The sequence below is a fragment of the Zalophus californianus genome, chromosome 1 (genome assembly GCF_009762305.2).
Source record: "Zalophus californianus isolate mZalCal1 chromosome 1, mZalCal1.pri.v2, whole genome shotgun sequence".
Classification (NCBI taxonomy): domain Eukaryota; kingdom Metazoa; phylum Chordata; class Mammalia; order Carnivora; family Otariidae; genus Zalophus; species Zalophus californianus.
This window is the reverse complement of record NC_045595.1, coordinates 3,712,127-3,737,859: the sequence shown is the minus strand read 5'-3', so window position 1 is coordinate 3,737,859 and position 25,733 is coordinate 3,712,127. Positions and strand designations below refer to the sequence as shown.

At 59.3% G+C, this 25,733-nt stretch overlaps 1 protein-coding gene across 12 annotated transcripts in view; it reads right to left on the bottom strand.

Moving 5' to 3' along the window:
* The window catches only part of KDM4B (lysine demethylase 4B), a 133,967-nt gene that overhangs the window by 24,213 nt on the left and 84,021 nt on the right, over positions 1–25,733 (bottom strand). For all 12 annotated transcript variants that reach the window (XM_027584592.2, XM_027584577.2, XM_027584585.2 and 9 more), the window contains 2 exons: positions 23,099–23,236; positions 7,222–7,418 (listed from right to left, as the gene is read on the bottom strand). In XM_027584592.2, the coding sequence (XP_027440393.1) occupies positions 7,222–7,418; positions 23,099–23,236 (335 nt within the window). The remainder of the gene's footprint in view (positions 1–7,221; positions 7,419–23,098; positions 23,237–25,733) is intronic.

Genomic DNA, 25,733 nt, shown 5'->3' with positions numbered 1-25,733 from the left:
AAAGAATACAAGCAGGCTGGATGGGACTGTAGATCAGCGGCCCGGGCCGCCCTATCCAGCCCTGGGAACTTTCCAAGGAGGGGACAGGGGCTGGGATGTGGAGAAGCCTGCTTTGGGCAAGTCACCGGCACCCTCCAGGGTTGGGGTGACACCCCTGTGGGGCCTCAGGCTCAAGTCTCAAAATCCAGTAGCCTTTCTTCTCCCTGAGGGTCAGCAATGCCAAGAGAGCCGCTGGCTATGGCTTCCCTCCCTCCAGGGGCTCTTTGTGCGGCCCCAGCGAGGTCAGTTTGGACACGGAGACCCCATGGGGCTCCCCGTGGCAGCCGCACCTCCAAGGACCAAGAAGTCACCAAGCAAAGCAAGGCCTTGTAACTGGGGCTGGGTGGGGGACCCGGGGAGGCCTTGAGGACTCCCAATGCCAGGCCCCCATTTCCCACCCAGGGGTGCCCACGACAGCCCTGCTGTCCCAGGACGCAGGGACCTGAGAGGTGCCTCACCACCTTCCCCATGCCTGCCCCTGCCGGCTCCCGGGGGGGGGGGGGGCCTCTCCTAACTGTCTCCTAACGCTAACTGCTGCCGGTCCCTCTCACTGCTCAGCTGCCTCGCTTGAGGGCCCCTGGCTTGCCACTGCTCATCTCCCCTGAGCCCGGGCAAGGCCAGGCTGACAAGCCCTGGGTGATGCTCGCACATGAGCCACTCCAATGACCAAAGGCGGAAAGCAGGGAGCATTCCGGGGGAGGGAGTGTCATGGGCAGAGGCATGGCGTCACACACATCATGGCGTGCACTGCGGGGGGTGTGGGGTGGGGGGGGGCAGGAGAACGCGCAGGTAAGGAGCCAGGCAGGAGGGGGCACGGGAGCCAGGGGATGGGGGGGGGGGGAGAACGCATTCTACCACCATGGAGCCAGGGAGGGGGGCCCTCCACGTCGTGGAGCCACTTTGGGGAATGCGGCCCCACCTGGCAGCAAGCCCCAGGACGGCAGCAGGGCGCAGCCGGCTTGCGTCACCAGCTGTCACCCGAGGAGGGGCTTCTCTCCAGGTCTGGGGATGCCACAGGACAGGGCGCGCACGGGCGAACACCCGCGCCGGCCCCAGGCAGCAGCCACCAGTAGGGCGTCCTCCTACTGCCAACTCACCTGGCCGTGGTTTCCTGCAGCCCCCCTGCCCCACCCCTCCCCCGGCCCGGGAACTGGGAGGCCACCTCGGATGCTGCCCGCCGCTCGCAGGGCCGACCAGGGGCGGTCCTGTCGGTCCCAGAGAGCCTAGACCTTCCCCGGCCCCAGAGCACCACGGGGCTCAGAGCGCTGGGCAGCCCCAGCTGCAGTACCAGACCCCAAGCCCCACCAGGCCTTGCTAATGCGGAGACCCCCAGAACGGGGCGGAGCCAGACTGACAGACATAGGTGGAAGGTCACCCCCCCTCCCGCCCCTGCAGGGTGGGAAAAGCAAGCTGAATGTCAGCATGCAAAGAAAATACCCGTCTTGTGAAAACGTACACTGGAAGAACGTGTAGCCAGTCTGTCGGAGTGGCAGGAAGAGGCGTCCACCATGCACTTCGGGTCATGCAGTGTGGCCACAGCGGCACCCCCGGGCCAGCGCGCCAGATGAGCTGCCTCCCCCACTCGTACTTGCTTCCACGTGTCTCTGCCCCGCCACAAGCACAAAGGCTGTGGCCCGGCATCCTGCCACCTCCAGGCCCCCCCTTGCTCCCTACGTCTGCCACTGCGGTCAATGTGGTGACGTTCAGATTTCCCTTCTCCTGCCTCTGTAGGTGTCATTCATCCATGAGCGACACAATTGGTCACTCGCTCCTCCTGAAGTTGGGAACTGGCCCGTCTTAGATGCTTAGCTTTCCTGGTGATCTCCAAGCTTGTGGGTGGCCTCTGACGCAGGGCGTCCCACGCTCCTCGAGGACACCAAGGGACCTGCCCCCTTGAGACTGCCTAGGAGGCTCCTGCGTGGGATCCGGGTCCCTCAATGTGACGTCTTTCATGGTTGACACCCTTGTTTGGCTGGAGCACATCCTCCAGTAGCTTCCTCAGAAAGAAGGGAAATCTGAGGCTTTCCGTGTCTAGAATGATCTTTATCCCCTTGCACATTTAGTTTGGAATTTGGCTAGGTACATCCTTTTGGGTTGAAAATTATTTCTCTTCTGATTTTTGAAGGCCTATTCCTTTGCACGTTAGCTTGTGGCATATGTCCGATGCCTTTAGGATCTCTTGTTCTTTATGTGGACCTAGCTGTTCCTTTCAGAAGCTTTTGGGACCTTCTGTTTAACCCAAGAGTTGTGAAACTGCCTAGTGACGTGTACATTGTATGGATCATTTTCATCCTCTGTGCTGAACTTTTTAATCTGGAAATGCAGTGTTTGGGTCCCAGGCAATGTTCTTTCCTCTCTTTCCAAAACACCTCGCAGAGGCCCCAGCTGCTCAGGAACCCTCTGTGGCATGATCTCCCTGTCCTCTGCTCGACTTCTCGGCCCTGGGAGACACCTCAAGCCGACTCCCAGCCCACCTGTCTGTCCACCTGGAGCCAGCTCTCCCTGAGCTGCGCAGGCTCCTCCTCACCGGCAGGTGCACCCCTCAGTGACCCCCGGGTGGCTAGGTGTCTGGCGGCTCACCACACCATCTCCTACGTGGGCCCTGTTCTTCTCTCTGGTTGGAGACGCTCACACCCCATCTTCTGCTGGAGATGGAGGGGTGGGGGCCCTGAGCCCTGAAGCACCTCACACTTGGCCTCCAGCCCACTGCGGTCCCTGGCCCAGGAGGCGCCCGTGTCTCTCAATCCCAGGCCTTTCCAGAGTTCCGGGCACAAGCCAGCCTCCTCCCTGTCTGCCTTGGATCTGAGCTTCCTCTGTGCTGCAAAGGTGGGGCTCGCTCGCCCGCCCTTTCCTTCCTGTCCAAGTCTGCAGACACGGCTCAGCAGCCGCCTTCCCTCTGCTGTTCTTGGTCACTCCTGTGTGGTCGTCGTGGTGATGTTTCAGGAATGGGTAGAGCAAAACCATGCACTTTACCCTCCAGGCTTGACCGCGGGTCACTGCCGTAAGTTCATGGGAACCAAAGACTGGGACTAAGCCCAAAAACCGACATTAATGTTTTCAGTGTGGAAGCAGGTGTCCTTGGACCTCAGACGGGAGGAGAGGCAGTGTAGGGGCTCCTCTTGGACCCCCACCCAGGCGGCAGGCTCCGAATAGCTCCTGGCCTGGTCAACAGAGGGCCCAAAGCACCCAAGGAGCCAGCTCTGACAGGACTGGCCACTGCCCAGGGCCTCTGCTTCCGCAGGGGAGCATCCAGGACTGCCAAGGCCCCTGGAACCAGCACGGCCGCTGCATCCGGGAGCAGGGGGCCAGGAGCCCTGTGCCCAAGACCCTTCTCCACACCGCCCCCCGCCCCACCAGCCGCAAGACACGCACTCCTCATTCACCCCCCAGCACTGCCTGCCCCCAGAGACAGGCAGGCGAGCGGCAAGGAAAGGATTTCACCTTCAGAATCTGTGGTGCATGCTCTGCTCTGGGGGAGAAAAATCGAGGTAACATTCAGTGGGCCACCAGGGCAACAAGCTCCTTGGGGCCGTGGAGCTGGCAGGCCCCAGGGTCACAGGGCTTGCTCCTGAGAGGCCAGGAGGTGTGTCTGTGGGAAGGGGCTCAGGAGTAGGGCAGGGCCAGGGTCGGGGGCGGGGCGCTGGTGGGTACGGGCTCAGACATGTGGTAACCTCCAGCCAGGCTCAGGGTGTCAGGCACAGGGAGGAGAGGAGAGACAGGCCGCCTGTGGGTCAGCAAGCATCGGACGGTGGGAGGCTGGACCTGGACTCCCTGTTTCCATTGTGACATGAGGGTGGTGGGTGGAGAGTGGCCCAGGTGGACAGGTAGGGGTCAAGGTCAGCAGGAGCAGGCAGCAGCTGCGGCGGGATAAGACCCGTGGGTCCCCGCGAGGGAGCGTGCCCCTCTCCATCTTCTTGTCAGCAGATGGCTGAGCAGGGCCGGCACGGATGTCGTGCAAGGCTGGCGTGTGGCCGGTGGATCACGCACCTGCCGGAACGTGCGGTCGATGGGGGGCATTTCTCAAAGCCTTTGTCAGAAGTGACAAGGAGCCAAGAGGAAAAGACAGTGTGTACCCGGAAAAGGGCTGTTCGTTCAGAACAGGAGGAGGAAGAGCATGGAGATGCTAGCCCAAGGAGCCGCGCATCAAGAGGCGGGAAGGTCACAGCTTCGTGGCGTTTGTCACGGGGCGGGGTCAATTCACACGACCAGATTTCGGTGTGGATCCTCAGGGGGGCCACAAGTAGGGTGCAGATCATTTCTCCCAGAGAGGCCAACACCTGGCTTCTGCTCTGAGGCGATGTTTGGGGGAGGGGGCACGCTGTCAGAAGGCTGAAACTTTGAGGGACAGGGGCCTGGCTAAGCTGGTCTGAGCAAGGACCAAGGAGAAGCTGCAGGTCCCAGAGAAGGAGAAGGGGCCACAGGGGGACTCAAAGAATGGAGGGGAACAGCGGGCACGTGAGGAGCCCACCCCAATGCCATGCCCTTGCTCAGGGATTTCACACGGTGTCTGGGGACATCTGTGGTCGTCACAACTGGGGGTGCTCCTGGCACTGAGTGGGTGGGGGCCGGGGTGACTCCTTAACCTCCCACAGTGCCCAGAATGTGCCCTTCCAGAGAGTGATCCGGCCCCAGAGTCCTCAGTGCTAAGGAGAGAGACCTGGTCTGGGGACAGAGCCAGCATCACCCTCACCCTCACCCTCTGGCCCAAGCCAAGGATGCTCAGGGGAAGACATCCCTCCCCCAAATCAAACCCTCTGAGGCTCAGGGGAGCTGGCACAGCTGGTCAGGGCAGAGCACCACATGACCAGGAGAGAGTCACATCGGACTCCATGACAGTCACTGAGCTCAGGCCAAGGGGCAGGGGCATCCAGCTTGGCCTTGAGTCCTCAGCCCGCTTTTTCTGAGAAAGGTCCCCCAACCCCTGACTTTAAAGAAAAAGAAGGCAATCAGCCATATTTTACATACTAAAGGCTTTAAAGAAAATGCCCTCCTTGGGAACAAGCCTGATTTGTACTCCAGTCCCCCTGGCTGGTTACTACAGCTCCCCTGGTCGGCAGCAAGGGAGGGAGAGATGGAACACAGGAAGACTCCAGAAAGCAAGAGTGTATGACAAGGGTGCTGGGACAGTGAGGGGGTAGCCCAGGCAGAGGGGGTGGGGGGTGCTTCCTCTGGCACAGAAGGTTCTGGACCGGCCGGCTGGGGTCCCTTGTCCTCTGGGCAGGCTCTTCAGACTGCCTCTAATGCCACTCCATTTCTGGGATATGATGCTGCCCGTTTATTGGCAATCCGCTCTGTTGACCAATTAGGCTGAGCCACAATCAATTAGCCATTATGCAAATGCACGTCTGGCCTGGGAGCTGGCCTTCCACCAGCTCACTCCTCGCTTTGTTGCAGGCTGGCCTCACCCAGAAGTTGCTCCCCACAAGGAACATAGGGAGAGCCAGAAATCAAAAGGACAGACAACAAAAGAAAGCAGAGAAAAAAGAGACTCACCTTCACGAAGGCTGTCAGGAGCAGCTGTGAAAGCATTCCGGAGCTGCCGGAACATTCTCAGAGAGAGGGGCCCCAGGGTGGGGAAACCATGCAGTGAGGCTGAGACTGCCCAAGAGTCGCAGATTCACAGACAGACACGGGGTAGCAAGAACAGCCCAGTCGGGGGCAGGCTCTGGGCCGGCACAGTCCCTCAGCCAGGATGGTTTTTCCCAGAAACAGGTCCAAGGGTGTCTGTCCCCGTAGGGTGCAGGAGTGCCACCAATGGGGCTCCCCGGCTCCCCAAAGGAGGGCTCTGTCCCAGCCTCCCGAGACGCCATCCACGGCCAGTGGGGACAAGATGAGGCTGGAACGGAGTGGCTGCAAGTGGAAAAGCTCTCCCCGAAGCACAGATCCACCTGCTGCCTGATTTGGCAGCACCTACCAGCTAAGGATGGTGATGACGCTTTTGAATGGTTCACAAGGTGACAAGAGTGGTCCTACTTGGCGGCAGGGGAAAATGATATGAAATTCCAATCTCAGCGTCCGTCAATAAAGTTTTACCGGGACACGCCACGCGCACTGGTTTACGGAACGTCTACTGTCTACAGCAGCTTTCATGCTGTCGAGCGGCTACGAGCCCGTCAGGCCCCGCACCGCACAGTTCCAGCTCAAGGCTGGGGGCCCAGCAAGGATGTGCTGAATGTTCTTTGGGCACCAGGAAGGAATCCGGCGGAACACTGTCCGTGAGCACTCAGACCCGAGGAGCCCGGGCATTCCCACAAAAAGCCAATGGACCAATATCCTGGGTAGCGGGGCGCCATCGGGCACTGCTGCCGGCTGTCTCTCATTCCTGGCCCCAAGCTGACTCCCCCTCAGCCCAGACCCGCCCCTCACGTCCCCACAGTCTCGGTGACATGCCAAGAGGGTGCTGTCGCTTTGCCTTCTCCCCCACCCAATGCCAGGCATGTGGCCCGGCGGTCACCATGCTGGCCTGGAGGGGTCCAGACTGTAGAGAGGGGCCCTCCGAGCCAGGATGGGGGTGTAAAGGACGTCCGTGGGGGGGGCAGGATGCTGCATCACGGCCATAATCGCGAATCCAACAGCAGGATTTTGGAAGTGCCAAATGAGCATCCACAGACGCAAAAGGGCAGGGGCGCGGCAGCCACACAGGCTCCAGCACGAGACCTACCATCGCTCGGAGCCAAGAAGGGACCCGAGCAGCCCTGCCACACAGAAACAGGGCTCCCGTGTCCAGGACTGTCACAAGAATGATGGGGACAGCCTGTGTCCTCTCAGAGAGGAAACCATGTGGCCCAAGGGCCAAACGACTGGCCTCCCAGGAGCTGGTGAACGAGGAGTAGGAGGGAACCTGAGTCCCTGACAACACAGACACCACCTGCCCCCAGGCCCACTGGCCATGTTCGGGGAAGTCGAGGCCTGAGAAACACATTTGCAGAAGAGACAGGACGGGGAAGAGAGGAAGAGAGCAAGGAAGGAAAGGGAAAGGAGGAAGGGAGGGGAGGCGAGGGAGGGGGAGGAGGAGGGGGAGGAGGAGGAGGAGGGGGAGGGGGAGGAGGCGGTGGAAGGGAGGTGGGGGACAGCTTGCAGCCACCAGCCAGGTGGAGAGTGGGAGTGGCTGGGGCAGCAGTCACTTACTGTCACCAGCAGAACCTGGCAGGGCGCAGTGGCTCAGGCTCCTGGGTGACTCACCTGCGTAGGAGCTTGGCCTTGAGTGAGGCCCGGGAGGCGCTCCAGGTGCTCAGCTCTGGGCTGCTCAGGGCCGTGGGCCGGGTGTGGTCGAGCACCGTCAGGTCCTTGCCTTGCTTCCACAGCTCATACCGCTCTGGCTGCAGGATGCGCACGAACACGTCCATGGAGATCTTGACCATGTCCTTCCGGCACGTGCACTGTGGGGGGCAGGGGACATCTGCTGAGCCCGTGGCTTGCGAGCCAAACAGGGGCAGTGTGAGTCCCACCCCGGCCTCTCTCCCTTCTAGAACCTCTACCTCCAGACAGGAAAGGGCGCCTTTCCGTCCCAAGTGGAAGCCGTGCCCTCAAGTGGCAGCCTCTGGCCCACTCCTGTGGGGTCACAGCCCCCGCCCAGCACGAGGCCCAGGGAAATGACAGCAGACCCTTTGTGGGGGACCCGGGGGTCAGCAGGCAGACAGACGCAGCTCAGTAGCCCCAGGTCACGAGGGTCCAACCTCCAGCTGCCCACGTGTCGGCTCTAACCAAAACCTGCCAGCTGTCGGACACGCGCCCCCTGCAAAATGCATGTGGAATGCTTCCTAACAGCAGTCATTTCGAAGGTTAGGAAGAGGAGAGAGCGGTCAGTCCCAAAAGGCTGAGAGCAAAAAAGGAAACAGCGATTTTAAGAAGGTGCAGGGCACCCAAGGGCGCATACGTGCCTGCTCCTGGTCTCTGCCTCGCGGGTTTGGGGAGAGGAAGCCAGGACTCGAGAGACTCAGCGGCTGCCCCAGGGCGGCCAGAACTCAGACTGAGAGTGGCCCGCTGAGGCAGGGGGCGGGCACAGTGTACCAGGGGGGCCTGCAGCAATACTGCCTCGGAGCAGAGGGTCCTCTGTGTCGGGGAGCTTCGAGCGTGGGGCAAACAAGCATGGCGAGGACAGGCTGAAATGGGGTCCCTCTGGTCCCCTCTTCTGCCGTCTAGACCCATCCCTCTTTGTGCCCTGAACAACTCCCACAAGCCACACGTTCCTGGGGCCTCTCCTCCATGTCATCGCATTGTGGTGGCCCCCAGTGCCGGGCACCATGCAGGAGGCATGCAGGTGTCCCAGGGACACTTAACACCTTGGGAAGTCGTGGGTCAGAAAAGCCAGCTAAAGATTCCAGAAGCTGGGCTCCAGCCAGTGAGCCAATGACCTTCCTCCATCAGCAGGAAGAACTCAGGCAGCCCTGGTCTCCGACTTACCTGTGGGATGAGACCAAGATGGGACTGGAAAATCAACCTACTGCAAAAAGGGAGAGAAACTAAGGAGCCACTGGTCTAGGGCAGGGCTGGCAAACTGTCCATAAAGGGCCAGGCAGTGGCCCAGTCACAACCTCCCAACTCTGCTGCCGTGGCTCAGAAATATCATAGGTAATACATAAATGAATATGTATACCAATAAAACTTTATTTACAAAGACAAATGAAGGGCCGGATTCGGCCCAGGGCCTGGTTTGCAGACTGGTCTAGACTCTGGAGAGTAACGCAAGCCCTGGAAGCAGGTGGCCTAGGGGACCCAAGGAAGTGGTCTTGACCCACGGGTGCCCCTCCTGCCTAAACCGGACACAGTCCTTGCCTCCTTATGGGGACACATATACCCAGGAAGGCCTGTCCTGCGAGCACTGACCAGAAGCCTCAGGGCAGCCACCCTTCAGGGATGCGCCCGGGGACACCTGCACTGCAGCCCCTACAGCTCCAACTCTGAATGCCTGCCTGCTCAGAACGTTCTTGGCCCCTCTTTCTGCCTCCCTGTCAAATAAACAGGCTTAGGAGAGGCCCGTTTCCAAAACCATAGCTTAAAACATGTTTCCATTTTAAACACACGTCTCGCCCTCCTTCACAACTGTGTCACTGTCACTGTCTCAATGGAAATGGCAAGAAAGAAAGGATGTAACTGGATCCAGCAACCGTGCCCCCTGCCCTGAGACAAGCCCTTCCATGCTTGCCCTCCATCACTGAGGACCCCCATCTAGGTGGGTGTGGCAGGGCTGCGGGAGGGGCTTCAGGAAGTGTCCTGAGGAATTTTCTGCAGCCCCAGCTCCCACCCCCACTCCCTCCCACCCCCCAGGACTGGATCCAGGAGCTTGGACCAGGGGACGGCAATAACCTGACCACGACGAGCAAGAGGGAATATTTATGGACAAGCGAGTCCCAGCAAAAGCAATTCATTTAATGAAAAATTGTGCAGAAGAGAAAGGCTGGCGGTGTAATTTGGCTTCTGAGTGGCGGGAGCACAGATGGTGCCCGTGTTTCAGATTCCTGGCCCGGGCCGCGGCCTCCCCAGAGCCCCCATCGACAGCGGCTTAAGGGATTTGTATGGAATAGCTTTCCAATTGCTTTTCCTTAAGTAATTAAAAAAAGGCACCTGTGTGCACCCCGGGGGGGACACGTAGATGTGCTCCGAGGAGCAATGCCAGGTGGCCTGGAGCCTGGCCCGTGCCCCGCTGCCCGGCTGAAGCCACACTCCCTCTCCGCTGGTTCTGGCTGCAGTGGGGCTTATGGCCCGTCGGGGAGGATTCCGGAGCCTCACGGGCACCCAGGGAGCAAGCACTGGGTCCGGAGAGGGGGAGCAACAGCCGCTGGGATTTAGGACACGGCCCCATCGCCTCCTCGGCAGGGCAGCTGAGCTCCGGGTGGGGCAGGCGCCACGGACCCACGGGCTCCCGTCGGCCCACCAGTTAGGGAGGCGAGGTTGCTAAGGCCGACAAAGAAGACCCAGCTTCTCCTCCTGGGGCCAAGCACGCCAGACCCCCAACAGCCCTCAGCACCGGCTACCTTGTGACTGGGGCCATCACAGGTTGCTGGTTCACTGCAGGTGGCCGGGCCAGCCAGGGCAAGCACAGAGGCTCCAAGCTGCAGGGGCTGCTCGGGAAGGAGGCTCAGAGTGGGGGCAGGGCCGGGGGGAGTTCAAGGCAGGCTCTTCAGGACGGCCTGGGCAAATCGCTCTATCTGTTTTCATTCTCCCTCTCCCACCCGCCCCCATCCCACTCCCAAACCAGAGACAGGCATTTTCAAGAATCTGCTGGAGTCACTCAAGCTGAAAGTTTCCGGTGCTCTCCTACCAGCTCCCCAAGTTAGCAGCCCATGCCCTGCCCCCATCAGCACCCGCCACGGAGTGTGTGCTCTCAAAGGGAGCTGGCCGCGTCGTAAGTTTCTGATGAGAATGGGGCACAAATGTGGGGAGGAGGTCTGAGGGGCCCCCTGCACCACGGCCAGCGCACACAGCCCCTAGCCGCCAGAACTGGCTGCCAGCCCCAGGGGGGAGCGGGAGGGTGCGGCTCTGGCAAACCCTGGATGTGGCGCAGCCACTGTCCATGCCTGTCACTTGAGGCAAGCGGGTCCCCGCGCCGCGCCTCCCAGGGACCTCCCCCGAGGAAGTGAGGAGCCCAGGCAGAGCCGGCCTCCCCTTCGGTACTGACAACACCGCACGTGCACACAGGAGGAACCGTAAGCAGGCTGTTCGATGGCCGTGGGCAGATCCGCACGACGGCGCCCAGCGCCGCTGCTACTTGTTCCGGGGCACCACGTAAATGACAGAAACGTTCTTGGGACGGATCTGTGATCTCAAGAAATACAACACGCGTGCTCACAAGTACAAGGCCCCGTCATGAACAAAAATCTTTAGAAAAAGCCAAGCTCCTTAATCAGACACCAACCATGGCTCTTTCAACTGTGGGGCCAAGCCATTTGTGTGCACTGACTTTCCTAAATCTCTTTATTGGGCAGGTATGTCGTTTAAAAGTGGAGGATAGGCAAATGACAGAAAGCGGGCCAAATGTGGCCCATGACCCGTCTGTAAATAAAGTTTTATTGGCACGGCCACACCCACCACTGTGTTGGTGCTGCTACAGCTGAGTAGAGCGGTCCCACGGAGACCACGTGGCCCACGCACCTGCAAACATTCACAGAAAGTTTGCTGAACCTTGATTAAAGGGGCAGAATGATTTTCACAGGGTAGCCTGAGGCCTAAGGACCTCAGTGGGGCATGTGCCAGAGGCCGACCTCGGTGAACTGTGTGAGCCCCTACAGACATGTGCTGTGGACTGAGCTGTGCGCCCCCCCCCCCCCCCCCCCCCCCCCCCCCGCCGAATAGGTTGAAGCCCTAACCCTTAATGTGATTGCCTTTGGAGATCGGAACGTCAGGAGGTAAGTACAGTTAAACCAAGTCCTCTCCCCGCCCCATGCAAGACAGCCGGGAGGCAGCCGGCTGCAACCCGCCAGGGGGCTCTCACCGGAACCCGGCCCCCTGGCACCCTCTTCTCAGACATCCAGCCTCCGGAACTGTGGGGGATACATTCCTACTGTTTACAAGCCACCCAGTCCGTGGTCCTTTGTTACAGCAGCCCGAGCTGCCTGGGACAGGTGTCCTTGTGCACACTTCCCGCAATCCTGTTCTTGACTGACCATAGCAGGCTGCACACTCCCCACCAGCTGCTTCCAGAATCCAGCTCTCGCCAGGTGCCAGGAAGCACCTAGAGCCTGGTGCACAGAGGCCTGGTCTCAGGTTCGGCCTCCTCTAGGCTACCTGTCCCCCATACCTACAGCCCAATCTGGCCATTCACTGTGAAAACAGACTCCCCTGAAGACCAAAAGGACCTCAGGGGGCCTGGGCCAGCCGCCCTACACCCATGCCGGGGCCCAGACCCAGCCTCAAAGGGTGCCCGGGGGCTTGAGAGGACCAGCCCCATGCTGTCTGGGGGGCTTTGGGTCCCCTCGTAGCAGAGACACTGGCTCCTAACCCCCCAGCCACAGATCTCACATGCTCTGCCTGGAAGCGCCTGGCGTTTTTGATCTTACGAACCCAGGCACTCACGCACGGAGGAACACAAGCACGGAGGTCTCTGAAATGACAGCTAAGGAATGAAGGGGTCGGGCCTTGGGGCGCCTGGGTTTGCTCAGAACCACTGCACCTGCGCCTAGAGCAGAAGAGGAAAGCTGAACAGCAGAGCCGGCACAAAGCCTCCTGCAGCCCAGGCAGTCTGGCCCAGAGTGCGCGTAGGTGCGAGGGGCCCGTGACTTCCTAAGGTTGTAGGTGAGTAAGAATTAAGGTACTGAGATCAGATTCAGCCACTGTGAAGCCACACAAACCCGGAGCAAGATGGTCTCAGGCTCTGAGCTCCAAGAGGGTCCCATCTCCCACGTGTGGACTATTCTGTGCTCTCAGCTGGCGAAGCTGAATCGAGGTGGTGTCCGCACGCCGGGCCCTCCCTGCAGCGGCTCTCGGTGGCATCAGGGGACAAGATACACAGAGCCCTCCCCTGCTCGCTGGGAGCAAGGACCCCCCGTGCACGCTCCTCGTCCTGCCCCTCCAGTTACTGCTGCTTTTGACCAGAGAGGCACCTGGGGGAGGGCCAGCGGCAGGATGCCTCCTCACCATCCCAGGAACTGACTCCCTTGGACGTCTCACCAGGGGCCCCGAGGACGCTGGTGGAGACAGAGAGAGAGGAGAGGGGAGGGGAGGGGAGGGGTGGGGAGGTGGAGGGGAGAGGAGTGAAGAAGCGGGCAGGAGCCTGCCAGGGCAGAAGCCCAGCCAGGGCCCGGGCCGTTCCCCAGACAGGGCGCTCCCAACACGGAGCCTCTTGTCACAGCCACACAGGCCTCTGTGACCCCCAGTGGATCACTCCTGTCACAGAACCGCCCGAAAGGCCAGGGATCTTGAGCGCCAGCCAGAGGCTCAACAAGAAGCACTCTTGTCACTTCCAGATGACAAATGACTAGAGTCACGACCACGGAGTTTAGTAAAGGGCCCTGGGCCTAATCTGAGCACCGACCTGGGAGCAGGGAGGCTGTCACCCCAGGTTGGAAGACTGACATATCAAACAGCCCGACATTCATGCACATCTCCCAGGATTTGCCGCTAAGACCAAGGAAAATGAGAAAACAGGGTAGGGTGGAGGTTTGCCTCTGGTTATGAGAGCAGGGGCCCCAAGCAGAGACAAATAGGGTTCTTCTTTCCCAAGCATGAAAAAATAGAAATTGGCATGTCGTCAGGCTCAGAGCAGGGGGCCCTTGGGGCCCAGAGACACTCTCAGCTCGGGCTGTCCATGCCACGGGGGGCAGAGGGCAGGCTCAGAGGGCCCACAGAGCCGGACCAGCATCGGGGCTCCCGGCACTCAGGGCACTTGGCAGCGGGGACTCCCAGGCCACCAACACGAGACCCTGACTCCCACAGGGGACCGCACTGCAGGATGATAACTGAGGGCCACCACCTCAACTCCACCTCTCCCTCTCTGGGCTTTAAAGCAAAAAAAAAAAATTTTTTTTTCAACCTTTTCATAGGAATCAATATTAAAACCCACAACATCCTCAAGGATCTCATTTATTAGCATTCCCACGGCCCCCACTGTGCAAAGCACTTCGCCACTGCTCACAGGACGCTCCCCAGCCGCTCGGGATGGTGGGCGGGGCCCGAGTCAGCAGCTGGCAGGCAGCCAGGGATTCATGGCTCCTCTGGGACTGGGTGCCCCACAAGCCCCTCTGCTCCCCATCACGGCCCAGGACACATCCAGCCACCGAGGGCACTGCAGTTTGCCCCACTGGATCCGGGGTCTCCTCTGCAAGCACTTTTGCTAAATGTAAAGAAAGCATCAACCTGCAGGCTCAGAAATGCGCCTGGCATCTTCCTTGGAAGGCTGGCGCCATGCCTTGCCTACAGAGACAGGGACAGGATGGGATGTAGGAAGTCATTTTAAATAGACCTTTCTAGGGGAAGGGGACCAGCCTCATGCTGTCGGGGGTTTTAAATGAGACCACGCAGGCAAAGCTCCCAGCCTGGGGTGGGCAGGTCAGTCAGCATTGGCGCATTTCCGATCATAAAACAAGACCCCTGCCTCCTATTTCTCCAGCCCCTTCCTGTGCTACTCATCTAGCAGGAGAGAGAAAAGCAACAGAAGCGTTTCTCTGCGTCTGATTCCTAGGCCTAGTGCTTTGTTCTCAGCTTCTGAGGAATTACCCTTTACCAGCCCATCATAACTACCCCGCAAAAGGACCGAAAACATACAAAACAGTGCATTTTTGTAAAGTAAGATTAAAAAAAAATTGAAAGCCAGACTTTCCTTTAATATCGTGTAGCAAATGGAGAGCCCTCCCATGCGCTGAGCTCCACCAGCTGACCCCGCCACACACACCTGTCCTCAGTGACCCTGAGGCCTCTGTGGCTCCTCGGCTGTGGGAGCCCTGGCCCAGCTGGGGTCTGTGTCCTCCTCTGCCTCCGAGCCTGGGCCCCGCTCTGTAGGTCTCTGTGGGCTGGACTTCAGACAAGGCTCCCCCGAAAGCTGCTTCCGGGGGCTATGCACCATCAGCCTCAGGGGGCTCCACGGGAAGCAAACGCACGAAAATCTTCCATAGACCTTGACCTCCCCCGACTGACACGTGGGCCCTAAATGCCTACCATCTGCAGAACTTGGGACCTACCATGTGCGGGGTGGACCCCACCAGAGAATGAGAGCTCCCGTCTTGCTAGCAACTGCTCACTGATGCAGGGGGAACCCGAGGCACACACAGACAGAGCTCAGAAGAGACTTTCGGGGACTGCCAACACTTCACAAGGGTACAGCCCTGGGAAGACCAGAAGCAGTGCAGGGTCCCACCCAGAGCACCTGCTTCTCACCCAGTCCTGTGTCTCCTTCCCGAATGTTCTCTTCATACCAACACAACAAAGACGGCCTTTTCTTTTTAGACAGAGGACAGCCCACAGCCACTGTTTACACCTTGCCTTTTCCCCAGGACACATTTTCGGGGGAATGCTCCACCCGAGAGCTTGAGGAGCCACCTCACCCCTTTTTCATGGCTGTATAGTATTCCAGCATCTGGCTGGCTCATCATGATGGGTGTGCATTTAGGTTGTTTCCAATCTTCTACATTCAAGGATCCTCTATATTCTAAAATTAATACCATCACGGTTTGAGTGAACTACTAACTTCACTTCCCTCAGGTGACTCTGCTAACAGCAACCACCTCCAGGTTTCCAGAGAATGACACATGCTTCTGTTCTTTTCGTTCGGCTCTCTTCACCCCCATGGGTGCCAGTCCACATTCTTTAAAATGCTGATTCTGGTTTAAAAAAAAAAACCACTCAGCACTCCCTTACCGGCCCCCTCCCCTCCCACAGAATGTTTCAGCTTGTTTACAGGCTCCCCTCTGTGTCTTCCCAGGACCAGAGCGGTCAGGGCTCACCTGCAGGGACGGACACCCCTGACGACGCCCGATGTCAAAGTCACCGACCACACTAGCGCAGGAACGGCCGTTTTGCAGAGGCGACGACTACTCAGTCTGCCATGGTGAGGGCACAAAGCCGGCAGACACCCGGGTCCCCCGAGCGCCCTGCTGAGGACAAGACCACTCTATGCGGCTGGAGGTCAGGCCATGGGGAGGCCCTGGGGGACACCGTGTGAAGGTTCACAGCGCTGCACACTACTCCATTCTGCATCTGTCGGGCACTCACTCAGACCCCCGAGGGGCCCCAGGCTGAGAAGTCTCGCTCTGGGCCCCGTTCCCTCCCAGCACTGCTGGCCGGCCGCCCTCTCTCTGATCTGTGCTGGGACACGTGTGGCACGCAGGCTCCAGAACCAGATGCTGGTCACAGTGAAGGTGGACATGTCACTGAAGGACCCACAGCAACTGGAACGCCAGACGCCCCCTGGTGGGAGCTCCAACAGTGGGTGGTCTGCTGCGGGCTGCCTCAGAGCCCATGGGGTCTTGTTTGCCAAGCTTCCCCCATTTAAATAGCACCGAGCTTTACTCAGGGGCCACCTTTTTTTTTTTTTAAAAAAAGATGGAACTGACATTGGAGTTTGCTCACGTGAAAGAGCAAACTGGGACCGAGAAGATGCAGCGCCGGCCTCAAGAGGGTTTTATTAAACGGACCTCAATGAAATCATCAACCCAGATGGCATCTGAGCACAGGGACCCCCACGCGTTTGCGCCCATGCAGCGGCACTGGCTCTGGGCCTCTGTCGGCAACCAGGGCGGCGGGCCCACAGCCCACGGCCACCGACCAACGAGTGGCCCGCACGCGCGCCAGTGCGTGTGAGGCTGGGGCACCCTTGGAGACAGCAGGCCCCACACGGTGAGGCCAGGCCTGCGATGACCCCGTCGCCTGCAGAGCGGCACGTCCAAAGCCACACACCACCCTCCGCCCAGCAGACGTCCGGCACGGCCGGCAACACACGTGCCTCTTCCAGAACACTCGGGCTACCAGGCACTTGGGCCCACAAAGCGTTAAACAATCCACCCCCCGCCCCCGCCGACAGGGGCAGAAACCAAGCCGAGGAGCCCACATCTGCTCATGATGGCTCACAGACACCACGGCCCCCCGTTTCTGAGGTAATTATCAGCGCTGCAGCAAGAGACAGAACAAACCAGTTCATTAGGAAATCCACTGGAAGCTCTCAGAAGCGCTTCATAAACAAAACAATTAGGTGCATGGCTCCCAGGGCTCCCCTCGGCCCGACTCTGGGCTGCCCCCTGGCAGATCCCACAGCCGGCCGGGCGGGCGAGGTCGCTGGCCTTGGACCGGGCCCAATGCAGCCTCCAGAAGGCCCGGGCTCCAGCGTCGCCCTCCTCCCCTTCCTCTGTGAAGGAAGCCTCCTCCATGTGTCGCTGTCCTCTCGGGCCCACAGGTGTGACCCTGCCCACCAGGACGGCCTGGACGTTTCCTGCCCATCTGCAGCCCGGGCCCTCCCCCCTCCATTCCGCACCGACGGCAGCGACCAGCACGGTAACATTAATAAAGCGGACGCTGGGCGCTCAGTGCCAGGTGCTTCCCAAGCGCATTCCCACAACACTGACAAAGGCCACAGAGGAGGACACCACGTGCAGTGGAATCCACAACAAAGCCGAGAGGCCTGGGGGACCTCTGGAGCTACTGCGTGGCTGTGACACGCCACCTGCACAGGAAAGGACAGGGTGACAGGAAGCTCCGGGGAAGGAGCGAGGGGAACACATACTTCACACAGCAATTGGCTGCGAGCCCCATGCACCTGGCTGCCCAGCGCCATAGATCACAGGGTCAGCGAGGCGCAGAAGGGCAGGTGCATGGCCGGACCTCCAACCCGGGTGGGTCGTGGCTCCCCATTCCTCCTCACGCCTCCATCGTCAACCCCAGCCCGCCTCCCGCCACCTCCACTTGGGCTCCTGGTTAATCGCTTACCAAAATAGAAGGCACACGATCTAAACAATTTGGTTCACATTTTACAGTAACAAAGACCAATGGGCCTCAGGCTGGGGCTTCAAGGAGAGGCCCCACAACCTGCATGCAGTGCATCTGGGGGACCAGGGGCCCTCTCCCCTCTTCCACACTCAGCAGAAGCCCCCTCCCTGCCGGATGCCTCTCGTGGGGAGCTGACAGTTCCCAGGGAAGCTGAGCTCTCGGCAGGCGGCGGCCCAGACAGCTGGCGGAAAATCAGTTAAGTGCACCCAGGCTCCTGGCCGCTCAAACAGGGTTTTAAATCTTTCTCGCTCTGTTTAATCCACAGTCAACTTCCGCACCAGCCTTGTGGAGTGGCCTGGGACGCCAGCACCACCTCGATGGAGGCAGGAGCCCCTTGTCGGGCTTCACCCAGTGCCACCCACCACGGGAGCAGCCGGGGCTGCGCTGAGCTAATCCAATGTGGCGCGCAGCCTTGTAGGACTAATTCGAGTTCAGACCTAAAAAGGGCGGTGCGTGCACATTTATTTTCTCCGGGCGAAGCTGGCGCATCCCTCTGATCTCCCCCCAGTAGAAATCCCACTACAAAGCCTGCCCGTCTGAGCATGTGCCCAGGGAATTCGGTTCTTGGAAATGGAGCATAGGCCTCAGGAGGCGACTCCTCTGCCCCAGTTGAGCACTGGACCCCTGCCAGGAGACGGCCGCCAGCCTGGAGACACCTGCGGGCAGGAAGGGTATATTCTAGAACTCTCAACAGGCACCTGCCTCCGAGTGGGATGAGGGAGACAGGCAGGGCGTGGACGTTCTGGGTCCTTGCTGCACTGACCTTGGCAAAGTCACTTGACCTCTCTGGCCCTCGCGAGGTCACAAAGTTCAGGGTCACCTGGAAGCAGGGTGGTGCCACCAGTAAAGCAGGAGGGAGGGAGGGAGCGAGGGAGGGAGGGAGGGAGAGACACAGGGGAAAGGAGTGCTCCCTCCGAGGAGGGATCCAGCTGAGGGCTCAAAACAAAACAGCAGTAGCACATGACCAGGGGCTGGGCAGGCCCCACACTTGCTCTGCACCCAGGCCCTGTAGTGTCCTCAGGTCCCTGGACCCCTGCTCACTGCTCCACCTCTCACCCTCTCCCTGGAAGCCCAGCTCACTCCCAGGTCCCTCCTACGCACACAGCAAGTGCTCAGCCGTGCTCAGGCGCCTGAGTCTGCATGTGACTTTCTATGCTCCCCTCGGTCCCGACGTGGCGGGGGGAGAACGGAAACTGGGCGGGAGTGACCTGATTTGGGCCTGTTGGCTGGTTTGGTTTATCATTCCCATTTGTAAAACAAACCAACAAAACCACCCCTACCACGACAACAGCAGCCCAAACGTTCCCCCTCTGGGGGCTGCAGGGCATTTACGGAAGAAGCCCCGAGGAAGGGCAAGATCACTCCTTCCTCCCCTGAAAAGCTTTGTTTTTTTGTTTGTTTTTGTTTTTAAAGACAGCTGTAAAAAAGACCCATATCGATAGTGTATGTTTTTAAGGGACCCAAATTCCACCACATAGAGCTAACGTCCACCAACGTTTGGGCACCCCCCCACCGCGCACACCCGTATAGCGGGGTTACACATTTGTCACTCAAAGTGCCAGGCCCCTCCGTTCCCCCTGCTGGGGGCGTGGAGCTGGCAGGAAGTCGTCCCCCCCCCCCCACTCCCATGTCCCTGTAATCACTGCCTCCTCCTCTGGGAGTCCCAGCCCTGACCCTTGGGCACTCTCAGGGGTCTCCGCTCACCCTGGCCCCGCAGGTGGCTTCTCCCTAATTACATGAAACCCTGGGGGCAATTTCCCTCCATCCACCTCTGCTCCAGATGCAGGCCCAGAGCTGCACCCAGGACACGGGAAGCCCGGGAAGCCCAGGAAGCCAGGGTTTTCATCTGCTGCTGTGCCTCGGGGATGGGGCTGTGGGATCCAAAAACTGTGGCAGGAGTCTGGGACAAAGAAACAGGCCTGGGAGGGTACAGGCAGCCATGTGGTTCTCCTCTTGCACACCGATGGGTCACGAAGGTTAATGCCAACGAAGTGGCTCAGAAAGGAGAACCACGGAAGAGAGCAAACACCCAAACACCATGTCAACTCGACAGTGACCGCAGGGCAGCTCAGCATCCTGCTGACTGCGGGGGGGGCGGGAGTGCTCCGGTGTGAATGCTGTCAAAGGAAGGCCAGGCCAGAGAGTGGACCCTGGGTGCAAGGCCCGAAGGAGCTCCCTCTGAGGGCTCTGGTAAGAGGCTGCAAGCCCGGCGGCTTCCTCCGGCCCGTGGGGGCAGACCAGCGCCCAAGGCCTGGGCCTCCCGTTCCACTGTGGGACGTCTGCAGGTGAATGGCAGCGGCACGCTGGCATCTGGCCTGGCCTGCTGGTCAACCACGGCTACCAGCACCCTCACAGGCCCATCCAGAGGCTCCGGAGGCGGCAGCCACAGCGCTGGGTGTGGGTCAGGACTGGGGGCTGGACGGGCTTGAAAGAGCAGCCCCTCTGATGCCAGAGACCCTGGGAAAAGGTTGGGAAAGGGTGCAAGAGGCAACTGGTCAGCCCTGACCGGCCCAAGCCAGGGCTGACAGGAAAGGCTAGAGTCTGCCAGGCCATCAACCCTCCAGCACGCTTCCTCGGCCATGGCAAAAAGGCAACTACTTTCCAGTTTTGCAGGCCAGGTGGTCTCCGGAGCAACTACCCAACTCCGCTGTTGCAGGCAAAAGCAGCCAGAGACCGCTTGTCAACGAATGGGTATGGCTGTGTGCCAACAAAACTTTGTCAACATGAAATCTGAGTTTCGTCTTAAGTGACGTGTTGCATATTCTTCTTATGATTTTTTGCACAACTCTTTAAAAATGTAAAAATCATTCTCAGGTTGCGGACCACACAAAGATAGCCTGCCAAATTTGGCCTGTGGGCCCCCGTTTGCTGACCCCTGCTCTAGAAGGAGAAAGAACACAAATACCTGAAATTCACAGAGGCCGGCCAAGTGCAAGAATGTGGCATCTAATGTGCCAGCACAGAGGGAGCATGACAGAAAAGGGACAAGGGGGGGTGGGGGAACTTCCTAGGAGCCCGAAGAAGGTAAAGAACCAAGTGGAAACTCTCTAAAATCTGGAAAGTGGTTGGGGCTCCTGAGTGGCTCAGTCGTTAAGCGTCTGCCTTCAGCTCAAGTCATGATCCCAGGGTCCTGGGATCAAGTCCCGCATCAGGCTCCCTGCTCAGCGGAGAGCCTGCTTCTCCCTCTGACCCTCCCCCCATGCTCATGCTCTCTCTCTCTCAAATAAAGAAAAAATAATCTGTAATAAAAATAAAAAATAATAAAATCTGGAAAGTGGAGATGCTCTCCCTGGGTTCCGAGGAAGGTATCAGAAGGAACTGGCCCAAGCCCAGATGGGGGTGGGCAGCTCGGGCCGGCAGAGAGAAGCCCTTGCTTAGGAAAAGCATCCTGGGATCCTCCCCCAACCCCACTCTCCATTCCCTAAAACGCGGCCAAGGAGCCAGCAGGTCCCTGAGAACCACCGGACCTCAACCATCTCCCTGCCCCTGCCGGGTCCTGCCTCTGACACACCTCAGCTGTGGCCGTCTGCGAGGGGCCAGGTGCCTTCGCGGAGTCTCCGGCCTCGACTAGTTACTGGGCAGCAGAGCTTGGAAGAGGCAGAAACCGCCGGCCCATTCCACCGCCAAAAAGCCTGCGGGCTGCCATCCAGCACTGCACAGCCGGGCGCCCCATTGCCAATGGCCACTCCCGGCTGAAACCCTTGCCTTCCTGCCCCGGGGTCGGGGCAGCTGGGGTGGCTCTACGTGGGAGCCCGGCACGGGGCCGGGCCACCCGCCTGAACCCCAGCTTGCGCAAGAGCGCTGCACACCACTCGCTCAGTAATTTCACGCTACGCCGCCTGGCAATGTAAGCGTGGAGGCCCAATCTAAGGCGGCACTTCCCAAATGTCACTTGTTTGTGAACACACGGCTGAACCCAAAATTGCTTTTAATATCTGGGCAGTCCCTGCCAGCCCCACTGCGGTTCCGGCGCTGATGGCACCTCCAGGACAAGCCTGCAATCTTGTCCAGAGCTTACGACTCAATCGCAGCTCCCACCGCGGCCGGGGCTCTCGGCGCACACAGGCCCCATGGAATCCTCCGTGCACTGTCTCACCGTCCACGGTGCCCCACAGTCACGTAAGCAAAACCACACGCTCCAGGACATTCCATCGTTCCTTTAGCTCAAAAGAAAAAGTCCTGGGGCGCCTGGGTGGCTCAGTCGTTAAGCGTCTGGCTTCGGCTCAGGTCATGATCCTGGGGTCCTGGGATCGCGCCCCGCATCGGGCTCCCTGCTCAGCGGGAAGCCTGCTTCTCCCTCTCCCTCTCCCTCTGTTTGTGTTCCTGCTCTCGCTATTTCTCTCTGTGAAATAAATAAATAAAATCTTAAAAAAAAAAAAAAAGAAAGAAAGAAAAGGAAAAATCCTGCTGCTCCCACCCCTTCTCTTTCAGCGAAGCCCAGCGTCTCTGCCAAAGACAGCATCCCCCAGGATAACAATCCCGACGCTCCTAAACCCCGAGTGCCTCTCCAGTCTCTTTCCTGCAAAGCTCAGTTCCTTCTCTGAACTGCACTAAAACGGCGAAGCTAGAGAAGCGAGTAGGTGGAAACATAAAGGTGAGCCCATCCGTCTAGCCCCGCGCTGCCCGCCACAGGCAGGACGCAAGCCACCTGTGTAATCTTCGGTCCAGTCTCCACACTCAAAACGTGAAAAGAAACAGGCAACATTCACTTTAATGATAAATTTGGTTTAACCCAACCTATCCAAAAACATCGCCTACATAACCAGCATGAACCAATTATCTGCGCGACATTTCGTGTCGCTAGTCATGCACCGAGCCTCAGACATGGCGTGTGTTACCCCCACAGCTCAAGGCCACGACACCCGCACATGGCCAGTGGCCTCCGTGCTGATCCCCACGGGGTCACCAACTGCTGGGTCTTGTGAGAAACCTTCCAACTGCCCCGGTCCAGGGAGCTGACTTGGAACTGGCCAAGCGGTTCCTCGGAGGAACCCCCAGGCTCCAACTTGGGAGGCTGACGGGAAGCACCCTGTTTTCACACTGCACTGGCCCTGCTGGAGGGGGGTTCTCCTGTTCCTCGTGCCCCAGTGCTAGAGAGACACCCATGAGTAACTGGGCCATCTGCAGTGGAGAGAGGCCGATGGGCTGAAACCCTGGGCCAAAGCCTGAGCCCAGCCTGACGGGAAGAGCGCGCCATCTTCTGCAGAGACCGAATAGGGGCCCAGGGCCGTGGTGGCAGTCCTCGGAGGAAGATCCTTGGTACAGGCCTGTTCCCACCAACAGCCCCTCCTCGCAGCAAGGCCCTCTGAGACCCAGAACAGCAAATTTCCAGGAAAAGAATCGGAGGAGTCCTCTTGCCCTTCAGTGATCTCCGTGGATGGCCCCGACACCAGGGCCCAGAGAGCAGGGTCTGCTGGGGAAGGAAAGCCCCCAGCTGCAGGTCGCAGGCCCCATGCCTCCTCCCTGCTCGTTCCAGGTGAGGAACGTTCTGGGGATGAGTTCACTGAGGATCCCAGAAATCAGACCCTGGCGGAGAGACCAGGCCCCCGTCAAGCCTAAGCAGAGGCCACAGAGGCCCTGGTCCGAGGGAATGGGCTGAGAGGGGCTGACCCCCCGTTTAGACGCCTTCACAGGCTCTGTGGGCACTTACCTGAGTGGCCACCTTGCCATAATCAATCCACCGCAGAGTGGCGAAATTGGTAGATTCTGCACAGTTGAACCCGTGATTGAATCCAGCATGGTAGCCATAGGGAAACGTGATCATGAACTCCCCGGCCTCCTGTGTGATCTGAGGAGGAAAAGGCCGACAGGTGAGCAGGAGTGAACAGGCGAGGGGCAACACCTGGAGTCAGGAATGGCGGTTACCACGCGGCTCCCCTACAGGAAGCAGGGCTGGCCCGGGGCAGGCAGAGGCTGCTGGCCGACGCCACCAGGAGCCACCAGCCAGCACAGCAGGGGCATGTGGACTCAAGGATTTCCCAGCAAGTGCCAGGGAGCCCCGACTTCAGGAGCCAATGGACTTCTGCCAAGTGGAAGGTGGCTCCGCCTAAGTCCAAGGGCTCCAGCCGATTTCCCACGGGGCAGTAGGTGTGGCCGTGGCATGGACAAGAGCTGCCACCAGCGCCGGGCGGGGCCCCAAGGTGACCGACACATGGGCCTGTTGAGTGCTACGCCTCTAGGCACTCTCGGGAGGGAGGGGCTCTCCTGGTCTGGAGGCAGGTGGCCGTGTCCCGCCTGCTGTCCACTGTGGGATGTTCGGAGACGGCGCAGGGGCTGCTGAGGAAGCATGGACCCCACTGGCATCAGCCACAGAGACCCCCCCCCCCCCCCGCCAGCACAGGGCTGGGCGTGCTCTAAATACAGGGTCTTGCCCTTGGGAGGAAAACGGGTCTAGCTGCACATACAAAACATTCGTGGAAAATGACCGATGTCCTCCGGCTGTCGTAGCACATGTCTGTCCCTTGTATCCTGAGAGGGGCTCCTTCCCAGTCAAGTCAAGGAGGCCGGAGAAACAGCGTGCCACAAGGACACCATGTCAAGGTCAGAACTCGGTCAAATGAGCTGATGATGGTTCCAGACCTATTCAAATGGTCTGATCCGGCCTCCAAAACAGAGACCCCAAACCAAGGAGCTGGGTGTGAGTGACGGGGAAGAGGGCCCACGAGGAGCCCAGACGGAAGCTTCTGGAACCTCCACCCCAAGGCCTGGAGGCAAAGGTGGGGGCGGTAGCCTCCCCCCTGGACCCCCTCTCTCCCTCCCCCCAGGGTGGCACTGAGCCCTTCACCCAAGCACTCTAGAAGATGTGGGATCCAAAAGGACAACAAGTTAACAGTGGTCACTGTCCCAGAACACGAGAGGTGGGGCTGGAGGCCCAGTTCACGGATGTGGAAACCGAGGCTGGTGGCGAGAGAGTAACTCTGAAGTCCTTGACTGAAGATTCGGTAGAAGCCACAGATTACAGGTTATCTGCAGTTGGGAGTAACCAGCGCCCCGAACAGGAACCGACCACCGCGGGCAGCACCCCACCCAGCAACCCCCCCACCGTGAGATGTGCCTCTGTCACTGAGGAGCACGTTTCTTTCTCGGGTTTCATGAAATGGCTTCGCACGGACTGTGCTCTTGTGTCTGCCTCTGTCCCTCGGTGTGACTTCAGGTACTCCGTCCCTTCTTGCTCCTAAAGGGAACCGCATCGTGTAGACGTATTGCTGGGTCCTTCCCCGTCCCCTGCCGACAGACCGTGGGCTGTTTCTGGAGCGGGGCTCTGGTGAGCGTTCGACAACGCAGTGGGGGCCAGTCTACTTGCAGACACATGCCTGCATTCCTGCAGGGTCTCCTGGCGGCGGCACACAGGGGTTCCCGAGAACCTGCCCAGCAGTTTTCTGCGACAGCCCCCCCATTCAGCATCCACGCTGGTGGTGGTGGGGAGTCCCCATCGCTTTGCTCCTCGCCGGCGTTTGGGGGTGTTCTGCCAGGTGGGCCCCAGTATCTCATGGTTTCGATCCCCTTTCTCTGAGGCCTACAGGTGCCTATACCCCCTTTTGCAAAGTGTCTCCTTTGCCCCCATTTATCAGGTTGTTCATCTTTCTACTGTAGCTTTGTAGGAATTCTCAGGCTTGCCAATCTTTATTTATTCCTCCAGAGAGATGAGTAGGAATTGCTGGATTCATTTAAGTCACCAAGAAGAAGTCAGACCCTGAGGGGGTAGGGGCATGGGGGCTGGGGGGGGGGCGGGAGACTTCCAAAAGCCAACCACGGAGTCAAAAATCAATCAAAACTGACACAGCCTGGAGAAAAGCCAGTCCTTAAGAACATGAAGATATTTTTCTTTCCAAGTAATGAATTGCACCAATCAAAGGAAGTCAGTGTGCATTAAGTTATATTTTAAAATTCCTGTCCAAGTGACAGGCGTGTGGGGGATGAAGCCCACGCACGGCAGGAGACTGGGGTGGAGAGAGAACACTCAGTGTCCCAGAGGCGCCAGCAACCCTTCCCCGCCGCACCCCCCGCCCCCCGCCCCCGCCCGGCCACAGCAAGGATTCTCTGGGCTGGCTCCGTGCACCGGGCTGTGTGAAATGGGTGGCAAATACAATTAAAATTAAAATGTAGGGATTTTTTTTCTTTGAAAATATAATTACTGATTTTCTTATCCTTTTTGAGCTGACCTTGGACAGCATCATCCAGCTCTCCCACCAAGCCGGCTTGCCTGCTCCCCTCCTTCCCTCCCTCCCTCCACCAGGGTACTGGCAGGCATGAGGCCCGGCATGAGCAGGGAGACTCCTGGGCGC